We start from the raw sequence: 12,397 nt of genomic DNA on the forward strand, positions 1-12,397 counted from the left end.
AGAGAGAGAGAGAGAGAGAGAGAGAGAGAGAGAGAGAGAGAGAGAGAGAATGAGAATGAATGAGAATATATGTTAGAGAGAATATAAACTCTCAAAGCCCACCCCCAGTGATGTACTTCCTCCAACATTCCCGAGCAGTGCCACCAACTGGGGGCCAGGTATTCACACGTGAGCCTGGGGGACGTTTCTCACCACAGGCAACAGGCCCTATACCCACTGAGCCACCCTGTGTATCCTGTGGTACTTTTTCTATAAGGTGGTTAGAAGAAAAGACATGGCTGCAAGACACATTCTCCATCGTCAATGTTCCTTGTGCCCTGTGTCCTGAGCATGTCACACATCACATACAAAAGCATGCATGTTTGTATCCAGTGAGGCTAAGGGTGGATGAAAGTTGCCATCTGAGACTTAAGAGACATCAGATCCCAAGATAGACAGTTGTGAGCTGCCATGTGAGTGCTGGGAATTGAACTCAGGACCTCTGGAAGAGCTGTTAGTGTTCTTAATCAATGAGCCATTTCTAGCCTCTTGATCTTTTTTACTGAAAATTAAAGCTGCACATACTTCTGCCTTACTTTAATTTTGGAATGTGAAACATCAGATATTCTAGAGAAGTCAGCCATAGGGAAATGGCCAGGTTGATTGATGCCAAGAAAGACCACACCCATTTTCCATGCGTTGCTGGAAACAGTCTCCACATGGCATCTGAACAGTTTTAAAAAAGAAAAAGCAACACTTACTCGAGAAGTCCTTTTAAAGGACCCTTTAAAACATGGAAGCTATTCATGTTTTGTACATGGAAAAGCTGGCTCTGAAGAGCTGAGTAGCTTGTTACTGGGCCTGGCCATGAAGACTACTATATCAGAGCACTGTTGTCTTTGGTTTTGTTGAACTTGAATTGGACCATATGATCAAATGGTGTGAAAACTTCCCGTGACATTGAGAAGACCCCTCTACCCCCCCCCCTTTTCCCCTGAAGACTGAATATAAAATAGTCAAGGGCAAAGAAAATTCGTGGCACTTTCACTACCTAAGTGGAAAGGGTTGGGTGAGTATTATTCCAAGAATGGCTTCCTTTTGTCCTGTTCTAAGATTGTGTCTATGGGACTCTGTGTCTCCGACATTCCTTCCCTCTATTGCTTAGTTCCCTGCTCACCTTCCAAAACAAGTGGGCTAGAGAGATGGCTCAGCAGTTGAGAGCACTGACTTGATCTTCCAGAGGACCTGGGTTTGAATCCCAGCACTCAAAATTCTTCAGGCCTCACTCACCTCCACCAAAAAGCCTTGATGTCCATCCAGTGTGGTTGTAAAGTCCCACTGCTCCTCTGTATCTCATTAAATGAGCTACTTAAAACAAGAACTGGTGTTCCTGAACACTAAGGATGTTCTGAATGAGTTAATTCATGCATCGTGTGTATGGAAAGAGAAGTGTCTTGGTTAGAGTTTCCATTGTTATGAAGGGACACCATGACCAAGGCAACTCTTATAAAGGACAACATTTCATTAGGGCTAGCTTACAGGTTCAGAGGTTCAGTCAGTTATCATCAAGCGTTCAGGAGACTCGGTGCTTGAGAAGCTGAGAGTTCTACATCTTGGTCCCACTGCAGCCAGCAGAGGACTGAATCACATTCCCCACACTAGGTGGAGCTTGAGCTTAGGAGCCTGAAAGCCCACCCCCACAATGACACACTTCCTCTAACAAGGCCACACCTCCTAATAGTACCACTTCCCATGGGCAAAGCATATTTAAATCACCACAGGAAGGATTGCTAGAAAGTCTAGATAAAGGCCCACAGTTGTAAGAGCCCGTGTTTCTCCCAATGTAAAGTTCAAGCATCTTGTCTATCAGTCCTTCTCAAGCTTCCTAATGCTGGGACCCTTTAATATAAGTTCCTTGTGTGGTGATGACCCCCCGACCGTAAACTTTTTTTTTTGCTACTTCATAACTATAATTTAGCTACCCACTATGAATCATAACGTAAATATCTGTTTTCTGATGGCCTTAATCATCCCCTGTGAAAGGATTGTTTGACCCCTAAGGGTGTATATATGGCTTTGAGAGCAGCCCCCCCAGGGGTTATGTTTCTTGTTACTAATTTACTAAAGACGTTGAATTGTTTGTTCTAGTTGGTGAAAGTGGTCTTGGCTTAATATGCATGTTGTTATATCATGGTAGAGGGGTTATAGGAATGAGTTTGAGATGTTGTGTTCCAGGGTTGCCTGGAAACTGAGAACAGAGTTTGATTTTAGGCAACTACACCAAAGTCTCCTCTTCCCTCTGTACCCCTCCTTTCTCCAACTCTACTTTTCTTCAGTGAATTTTGTTCATAGAAGTTTCCTGACCAACCTCCAAAACTTCTTACAGAATTATTTATACAAATTATTCAATTTTATCCCCTTAAAATACTTTTAAAACTTTCTTGTGGAAAGTTCTTTTCCCTCCCACCAAAAAAAAAAGCCCTTCTTCAGACAAAGCACATGACAATACCTATATGTTATAGCCTGTCATCTCTCTCAAAGCTTCAAGGAAAAACCATCCCTCTTTCCCTCAGTTTTGCTCTAAAACACTGGATGTGTCTCAGGAAAAGACACCTAGTCCTGGTCTCTGCCCAGCCCCTGGCACAGTGAAAGACCTATCTTTGAACATGTCGCTGGCCCTCCTGTGATAGTGACCAGGGGGAGGCCAAGGGTTCATCTTCAGAGAGCTGAATCCTACCAGTGACAGAAGTGCAGTAATGCATTCAAGAAAGCCTAAGGGTTTACTTCTCAATAAGGCTGGAAGAAAAATCCGAGCACCCCACTGTGAGCTTATCATAATGCGCTTCATAGAGAAAGTTGGTAATTAGTCCCCGAGTGAGTAAAGTGTTACAGAGGAGAATTGATACTTAGAGGGAAGTCAAAATGCTCCTGCAATCATCAAATTTTAAAGGCTGTAAGAAAGGTGTGGGGATGCCTCTGCCTGTTTACATACAGTCTCCAACACAGCATTTGTAATAAAAGCTAGTGTTTTGGTTTGGTTTTTTTTTCCAATTGTATGAGGATGAAGGTTATATAAATTCCAAAGGAGTGCAGAATGCCAAATGCAAGATGTTTGAGATAGGTGTAAACTGCCATCGAGCTGGGGGCAAATTCTGGCTGATATCATTCTTTTCCTCCAGCTGGGGGTTTGCTGCTGCAATCCAGATGTTTCACAATACTGTTTTACTAGGAGAACCGGAGAACCAAACTGTACTTGTCTATTTAAATTTTTAAATGTTCATGAAAAGACATGAACTCATGTAAAAGCTAATTCAGAGGTTGATGTCAGAATACACTCTTTTGAACCCTTCCTAAGGAGGAGAGACATCACAGAAAATTCCAGGTTTCCTGGAGGGAGGTGTTTTCACCTATATTTTGGCGTTACCTTTCTATTGCTTTTAGGTCTTTGTTAGCTCATCTCTGGACCATTTAGATTGGTTGAAAACAAAACAAAACAAAACAAGGTTTATCTTTCAGGCAGAGATTCAAAAGCCATAGGACCTGAGGGAGCGATTGCAATTCCCATGAGACTGCAGGCGAGCTTCTTCTGCAGCTCCGGCCAGGGAGGGGAAACTCTCACTGGTAAAACATGAAAAGCAGGTCTTGCTCTCTGGACCACAAAACCAAACTACAGTGTGATTTGACAAGTGAATGCTATGACCTCTAATATACTTTATTACAGTTTTTAAAAGAATCGTGCGTGTGTGTGTGTGTGTGTGTGTGTGTGTGTGTGAAATTTTCAAAAAATTAGTTTCTAATTGGAAAAGAAAGCATGCTGGCTCACAGGATCAGAAAAAAGGGCATTTTGTGATTCCAGTTAATTTAATCAGCCTTGTGAAAATACACCAACAGTGTAAAGGAACAGTAATTAGTGTGTTTTCTGAGGATACCTTGACTAATGTGTGGTCTTCTCCCCAGAAGCGTGAAGTCTCTATGGGGAAATGGATCTGTAGGGAAATGGACAGATTAATGATGGGGGGAGGCGGCTCCGAGCAGGGAAGAGCGCAGTGATCTGGCAAAGGCTCGCCAGCAAGCGAGAGCCAGTTAATCAACCTTGCCTCCTTTTCTCTTCCTTGTGCATGCTTGCCCTGTACTCCAGGGCCTGAATGGAATTCACAGTCCTGTTTCTTGTGGGCCACCATACCCGGCTCTCCTTAAGTTTATTTTTTTGTTTGCTTTTCTCCCAATCTTTACCACTAGCACCGACTTACAAGTCTTTGGGACAATTAACAGTATATACATTGTATTATACTTAATGCTAAATTCATTGAAGCAGCTTAGGGAGGTAATTTAGTCATGTGACTTCTACCTTGATGACTGAAGGTTGAAGACTGTATACTTGGCCAAAATAATAGGAAACTTTCCTCCTGTATGGTATGAAATGTTCAAATGTTTTCAACTTCTCAAAAAACACCAGTTTGGACCAGTGTTTTTGGAAGTTAGCTACAAATGATAATCTGAGAGTTGTAAATGCTCAGTTTAGAATAGTAGTTAATATACAAATATTCTGTTTTATAATTGTTTTTGAAACATCTTCTCCAAAAATCTTATCTTACATTTCATACTGTTCAAATCCCTACCTCCTCCCAACTTGACAACTCTTCTTCCTCATGCACATCTGTCACTGTCACGTGAATTGATATTCCATTTCATATGTTTTTTTAAATATGATTTCTCTATGGAGCCCTGGATGTCTGGGACTCACTCTGTAGACTAGCCTCGAACTCAGAAGAGATCCGCCTGCCTCTGCCTCCTGCATGCTGGGATTAAAGGCGTGCACCACCACATCCAGCTTTGCTTCATATATTTTGTTTTAAATTTAAATTACTGTAACAAAACTTCCTACTGAGGCAGAACATATTGAAGGTATCTCTGATCATTTACACTTGGTAATTTTGAACCAAGCACAACACTGGGTCATAGACATATTGGTAAATGTTTTATACGTCATTTAAATCCACTTGGAAGTCTGTGGTTAGCTGCAAACTGCCATGTGTGTCAAGTGTCAGGTGCCTCAAAGGGTGCAATACTTCCATGTAGCATGTGACTAACTGTCCCGCTCAGTAAATAATCTCACATTTTTTGACCTCCTGTCTCTCTTCACTTTGAACTAAGACTTTCTCTCTCTCACTTGATGCATCTACTTCCTGCTGATCCCTCGTTGGTTTGAATCAGGACCAGAGGCTTGGTAATAGAAAAGCTGCTTAGTACAAATGTAAACATTCAAAGCTCCCTGAAAATATTGCAGGGGCACATGTAAGGTGGCCTTATGATAGACTCACAGACAGGCAAGAGGAACACAGGCAGGTATGGCATAGGCTATTGTAACGGCGCCTAAACTATTGGCTATGAGTTACTATGGCAACAATTACCTTTCATCTAGGACTTTTAACCTTTCACTAATCTTACTCATAGTATTTGGTTTACTTCAGAATATTGGGGTTTTTTTAGTCAGAAAATAAAAGGATGAAGGTGGCTTTATTTGTTTATTCTCTGTGCAAGAATATCTATAAACACATCTGTGTATATTTTTCCAGCAGCTTCTAAACACACTTCGAATAAAAGTTATGTAATGAAAAATAAATAAACTCCAGAAGTAAAATTCCATCTTTCCCTTGCCCGTCCTCTGTGTGTATTTGTCCGATCATCTGACTTTGTGACGCTGTGTCTCTTTCTAATCCAATATGTAGAAGGACCTCAAGGGCAGATGTCTTAAAATTGGATGCTCACTGGGAGTTAGACAGGATGAATTGCCTGTGTCCAGCTTCTTCATACCCGTGACCCAGGACCAGGAGAAAAAAAGAGTCAGACTTATGAAACCACATTGAGGTTAAAGGGCACCAAGCATCCTGGCTTGTATTCTGCCTAAAGGACAAGGCTTTCCATTTGATAAAGATCATTAGTCACTAAGATATATATTTGAGAGAGTTTCCAGTAGCAAGTCTTCAGTTGGCAGTCACTGGAGTGTACCAGATGGTTCATTAGCATAGGCTAGACAAGTCAAAGGCTTTCAGAATCATTTAGAAAATGTCAAACAGAAACAAGAACCCTGTCACTTTTTATTAGAATTAACTACATCACACCCTGGACACAGATTTCACCTTGGGTCAGAAAAATTAATACAGAATTATATGAATTGTGTAATATACTGGTTTAAGATAGTTCTTTCTCTAGGGACTCATTTGCTAGCAATATATTATGATCCCTCTACTTTAAGAATCCTCGAGCCTTTCCTTTTGTAAGATATAAGAAGAGTTGACCTTGCTGAAAATCCATTGGTGTCTAATTGATTTGAGGTATATGCAGAATTTCAACAAGACAGTCTTACAAAGCTCTTTTGCCATCCTCTTCCCTGGAAGCATGGTGAAGGGGGCTTACTGAATATTCAGCAGCATATAAAGTATGCTTTATGTCAAGAGGAAAAGACAGCCATCCACACATTGAACATTGCTTCAGTAAATAGACATATAAAGAGAAAAATACACCAAAATGAAATCTTGTCTTTTCTTTTTTTCTTTTTAAATGCAGATGTCAAGAATCTTGAGAACTTCCAGCTGGTGGAAGGTGTTCAAGAGCAGGTGAACGCCGCCCTGCTGGATTACACAGTTTGCAACTACCCACAACAAAGTGAGAAATTTGGACAGCTGCTTCTCCGACTGCCAGAAATCCGGGCAATCAGCAAGCAGGCAGAAGACTACCTGTACTACAAGCACGTGAATGGGGACGTGCCCTATAATAACCTTCTCATTGAAATGCTGCACGCCAAAAGAGCCTAAGTCCCCACCCCTAGAAGCTTGTTCTAGGAACAGAGACTGGAAAGAGAGGAGGACGAGGATGAAGACAGAAACACAATACTCTGAACTGCTCCAAGCAATGCTAATTACGAACTTGGTTTAAAGACACTGAATTTTAAAACCATAATAATTAAATACTTAATAGCAAATAAATGATATATCAGGGTATTTGTACTGCAAACTGTGAATCAAAGGCTGCATATCCCCAGAGGATTCATACGCAAGTGTAATGGAGTCCAATACCACAGATGGAGTCCAATACCACAGCAGAACCCAATGGACGGAACAATCCTTGTATATTTAAACTAATCTGCTATTAAGAAATTCAGCAATTGATCTGTGTTGTTAATTCGATTTGTTCAGAATTACTCCGAGGTGACGCTGAACAACTCAAGAGTACATGGGCTGTGCCTTGGCAGCCCCCGCCCCCAGAAGGCCCCACACCTTCTGACCCGTGAGCCCTGAAGCTATTTTAAGGACCTGTGCTCAGCCACACCCAGTAGTAGCTCCACTAAACCATGATTTCTGAATGTCTGTGTCTTAGACCTGCCAACAGCTAATAAGAACAATGTATAAATATGTCAGCTTGCATTTTAAATATGTTCTGAAGTTTGTTTTGTCGTGTGTTCGTAATTAAAAAAGAAGAAAAAACAGGCAGTATCCCTCTTCTGTATAAGCATTAGTTAATATTAAGGGAAATCAAACAAATCTAGGCCGATACCCCCAACAAGCAAGTTAGATCTTATTTCTGCTGTTGTTGCTGAAATGTGGCTTTGGCATGGTTGGGTTTCATAAACTTTTAGCCGAGAGGCTTGCTAGTATACATCCATCTGTTTAGTCATCAAGGTTTGTAGTTCACTTGAAAATCAACCACTAGACATCTTTTGCTGGATGTCAGATAGTCACAGTCTAAGTAGCCGAGAAGTCAAAGCATGTTAAGCATTGCCAAATGAAGGAAAGGTTGAGCTGCAAAAGTGATGACTTAAGGTTCATTCCAGCTGTAACTTGAGCATCCTCTAAACCTGGGATGCAAAAGCAGTGATTCTGCATATGGCCTGGAAAGACCCGGAAAGCCAGTCTCCTACAGAGGGGAATGGAAGACACTGGCCTCTAAGTCATAGACCAAAGTCTACTGTAGAACAAAATACTAGAGGGTAGAGATAGCACACAAAGTCTCCAAACAATGCTGTCAGTATTAGCATGCGATGCCGCAGGCATGGGAACCTTGCCTTACTTCCTGGTCCCAAAAGGGAACTGTGCAGATGTGGATCAACATTTGTTGAAAATAAAGTGTTAATACTTTAAAGTCAAATAAAATATAGTGTTTACATTCTTTGGGTCCTGGGAGGAGTTGGGGAGGGACTCTGATAATACAAGATAGTAAAGGCAGTAATTTCTTTAATGTTATTTTTCTGGTTAGTAATTATTTTTTAACAGTACTTAATTATTGTATGTCGTGAGACACTAAAATCAAGAATGGGACTCTCATTTTGTCTTTAATTTGCTAAGATTACCAGCAGCACAATCATTTGTAGAAACTGCATAAAAAAATATCTCCTGGTCCCTTAATTTTTTTTCCACAAATGTTTCTGGCTTTGGAATAGTTTATTTATATTGTATATCATAGTTTCAACTATAGACAATTACAATGCTAATTTATTGTTCCTTGGGTTCCCCCTTGTATGAGATAGAGCCAAGACTGAAGAAACCAAATATATGTGTTTACTATAGCATGTCTTCAAGTTAGTAAAATAGTTCAGGAGTATAGAAAGGTCTTAATGATTAAAACCATCCACTTGATTACATGTCTCAAAATTCCCATAATCCGTTTGTAGTTTATTTAATATCCATTACAAATCATGTGACTTATAGCTTTTTCTTGTTTTTAAGACATTTAAACAATAAAAGAGTTTTACCTGGTTTCTCTTTCCAAACATTGTAAGTTGTATACCAAAGATATTAGTTTATAACTTTAGTGTATACAAAAAAGATTATTTTATTATTACATTTATTAATCGCCTCTAGTATCCATCCACAGGAGGGATGCACACTAGCTAAGTTGGGATTGACTCTCAGTGTTAAATCTTCATGGTTCTAAGGAAAAGTCATTAATCAAAGCTCAGATCCAAAGCATTAAACCAGAGACATGGCTGTTCCTCCCAACTAAAAACCAAGTTGGTTAAAGGCACATGGAGTAGGACTGGAGATGTCAGTGGTTAGTGAGAAAGCTCTACCCTGTGTGTGAGTGACTAGAAGGATGGCTGTTTGGAGAGTTTTTGACATTGAAAAAAAAATCCATGTTTCCTTATTTTAAATACATAGTACTCCCCCACTGAATATTAAGTCTAAAAATTGTCAAATACTGATTTGTCGTTCACCTAGTAGCTTTTACTCTGAGAATGGTTACAGAAACAGGCAACAGTCATGTCCATACTAAGGACGGAAGCAGTTTGAGCAGGCATGTATATGGTGCCCTGCAAGCCCGGGCCCTTTCAGAGCTGGCCAGTTATCTGATGTCAGTTGGTATCCAGTTTGTAACTTAGCCAACTGCCTTATTGATTCTAGGATTTCCTAATAAAGGCAGACTCAGGAGGGGAAGGTCTTCAGCTGAGCTGCGTTTCCCGTAGTTGGTCTCTGTAAAGAGACAGTTTGTAATGTCCGAGTCTTTCGATTGTGGCTCTTCTGCAGCTGCCTTGGACTGGAATCCATGTAGTGTTCCAAGTGTGAAGTTGGTTACTTGTTGACGTTTTCTTACTGTATCAGTGAAATACACATTGTCATGTCGGGTCTTGCCATGAATTTCTCAATGAAATGGATTTTTTTTCCAGTATTTCAATAAATATTGATATGTCTACCTGGTACCTTTCTAAATCCTTTATGTTGTCCTTGTGTTGTATATGGAAGCATCTAGTAATTAAATAACATGGCCAGGAATCCAAATAATCTCACAATAATAGATGTGCTCAAACCAGGCAGTAGTAGTATCACACACCTTTGATCCCAGCATTCTGGAGGCAGAGGCAGGTGGATCTCTGAGATGGAGGCCAGTCAGGGCTACAGTAGCCAGGACCACATCGAGAAACCCTGTCTCAAAAAACAAACAAAATTCAGGTCCTCAAGAGCAGTGTTTAAAGCCCTTTGAACCAACCAATATATTGATCATAGGAGGACTGAAGCAGGGGGTTGTATTTGCAGTTAGTGATATTGGAATTCATGGCTTCATGCATGCTAAGCAAGCCAGGACTTCTACATTATACCCAGTCCAGTGACACCATTTTGAACAGAAACAGTTTGACCCAAGGGACACTCTGACAGCTTTTGTCATTCTGTCTCTTAGGCAAAGGTACTAGAGAAAATCAGGCAGTCCACTGCCAACTACATGTATGTATCAAGAATCGGGACCAGGGGTTGGGGGTATGGCTGGATGGTATAGTACTGTACAAATGTGAGGACCAAGGTTCAAAATGCCCAAAACCCAGTAAAAGCTATGTGGCTGAGGCATCCTGTCTGTAATATCAGCAAGAGAGGTGGACGTAGGATTCACAAGATACTAGCTAAACTAGGTTCAGGAAGTGAAAACTGACGACCTGAGACCTTCACCTGCAAACACGCAGTCATGCACGTCACATAATGTTCATTACTTCCAAACCCAAAATAGCCTTTGCTCTCTAAAATAAAATGCCTTAAAAATGCTTGAGAAATTAGCCTTGTTCAATACTACCCAGCTTTTGGAGACATTCAAAGTAGCTGGAACAGCTACAAAAATCCACTTCAGAAATAAAACACGTACTATGAAGTATAGTGAGTCACAAAACAATTACAGGTATAAAACATCAAAGACCACCCTCGTCATTCCACTGTGCCCTCCTGGTCCTCCACGGGCTAAGACAGGCAGGATGCTGCAGACCTCTACTAGACAGAGTCTGACAACTGCAAAGTTATCAGTTGGACGTATCTACATGTGGCACGTCATGGAACCGAGATTTTAAGCAACTAAACAGTACTCTACGAATCCCACCTACCCTGTCAACTGCCCCCACTCCCAAAAACACCAAACTATGTAAATGATACTTGGCATGCCACAAAATACAATGTATTGATGCTTAATTGAACTATGACTTACACAGTTCTTACATACGCCGAGCTTATCACCCAGATCAGTTTAGGTGAGGACATTGAGGTTGTTTTTAATGTTTTTCTAAGTGGTTATATACATTAAAAAAAAAAAAGGCAGGAGTTTCTCCAGAGTCTACTGGCAGCTGGCAAAGGTCATTCTGACAGAACCAAGGGGGCCCAACTTCCATTCTTAGAATAACACACCAAGTTGCTAAATCCACTGCACCATGAGGCACCCAAAGGGATGGAAGTATGACTCATGCTGATGTGCGTTTGGTTATTGTGCTGGCTATTCAAAATAACTTTGAGGGGGTTTGTACCTTTAACTAAGTTTGACGTTCAGGTTGAAGCCATCGCTGATGTATATTTTTATGAGAACCATGTGGAAGCTTTGTTCACCAGCACACAGGTCAGAAAGCTACAACACTTAGTGATCTTGACATTTCCCTGGAATAATGCAGACCAATTTTCCTAAGCGCCGAACAGGAAGTGTATAGTTTAGCCACTCAAAATAAATATTCTTGAAGGAGTTTAACTGTTTCACATGAGCACTTGTTTTATGTTAAGTTAGAAATTAATAACGTGGTGAGTGGTGACGGGCTAGGCTGGTGGGTTTTTTTTGGGGGGGAGGGGGGGAGAAGACCCTTGCACATGTTTGTTGCAAGAAAGAGGGAAAGTAGTGAGGGAGGCGTTACAATTAGACCAACTTCTGGGTTTGAAGCTGGTCAAGAACCCAGTAGGACCAAGAGATCTGGGTTCTCCCTGCTCCTTTCGTCAGATTGAGGTTGCCTCGGGGAGCGTCTGTCACTCCGGGACCAAGCTCTCTGATACATTAAGCAGATCTGATTTCAGATTCTCACTCGGACCCTGTCCGTTGAAAATAACCAAGGAGCATCACCAAACAAGGCACAGACACCAAGTTAGCTGTCTTGGCTCACTTGAGTCACTCTTGTGTGATCCAGTGCCATTCCCCATACTCTATGCTCCGGGACACCCCTCTGAGGGTGAAGCCAAGTTCAATTAGCTATGGCCAGCTAGGGTGTCCCCACACTGCTGCACCAGGAGCTGAAGCCCTTCCAGGTTCCCCACCCACAATCCTCTGCTCTACTTCTGTGCCCCTTCCTCCCACAAGGCCACAAGATCTAAAACCCACCTAGTCCTGTTCCTGCTTCTCTCAAATCAGTCCACATCTGGCCTCCCAGACGCTTTAGATCAGACCCTTGGCATTTCATGCCTGAAAATATTCGATAGATTCCTGGCTGCACTCCGGCTGTTAGTCTGTCCGGTCCCAACCTCACTCCATACAGCAGCCAGCCCAATTGATCGGTTCACTCCCATACAACCTTCCCAAGGCCTTTCTTGACATGACCGCTCCCTGACTCCCGGGCTAGCCTTCCCAGCCTGAGCCAGCCCCTACCACAGAGAACCATGGCTGTTCTTTCCTGCTTCTGCTCCTTTGCCTGCTGTTC

At 41.6% G+C, this 12,397-nt stretch overlaps 1 protein-coding gene across 1 annotated transcript in view; it reads left to right on the plus strand.

Moving 5' to 3' along the window:
- The window catches only part of Nr5a2 (nuclear receptor subfamily 5 group A member 2), a 114,976-nt gene extending 105,293 nt beyond the window's left edge, over positions 1-9,683 (plus strand). Inside the window, exon 9 of the mRNA XM_028773808.1 lies at positions 6,547-9,683. Coding sequence (XP_028629641.1) covers positions 6,547-6,794 — 248 coding nt within the window. The 3' untranslated portion in view covers positions 6,795-9,683. The remainder of the gene's footprint in view (positions 1-6,546) is intronic.
- The last annotated feature ends 2,714 nt before the right edge of the window (positions 9,684-12,397 follow it).

The sequence above is a fragment of the Grammomys surdaster genome, unplaced genomic scaffold, assembly GCF_004785775.1.
Source record: "Grammomys surdaster isolate TR1022 unplaced genomic scaffold, NIH_TR_1.0 234, whole genome shotgun sequence".
Taxonomy (NCBI): domain Eukaryota; kingdom Metazoa; phylum Chordata; class Mammalia; order Rodentia; family Muridae; genus Grammomys; species Grammomys surdaster.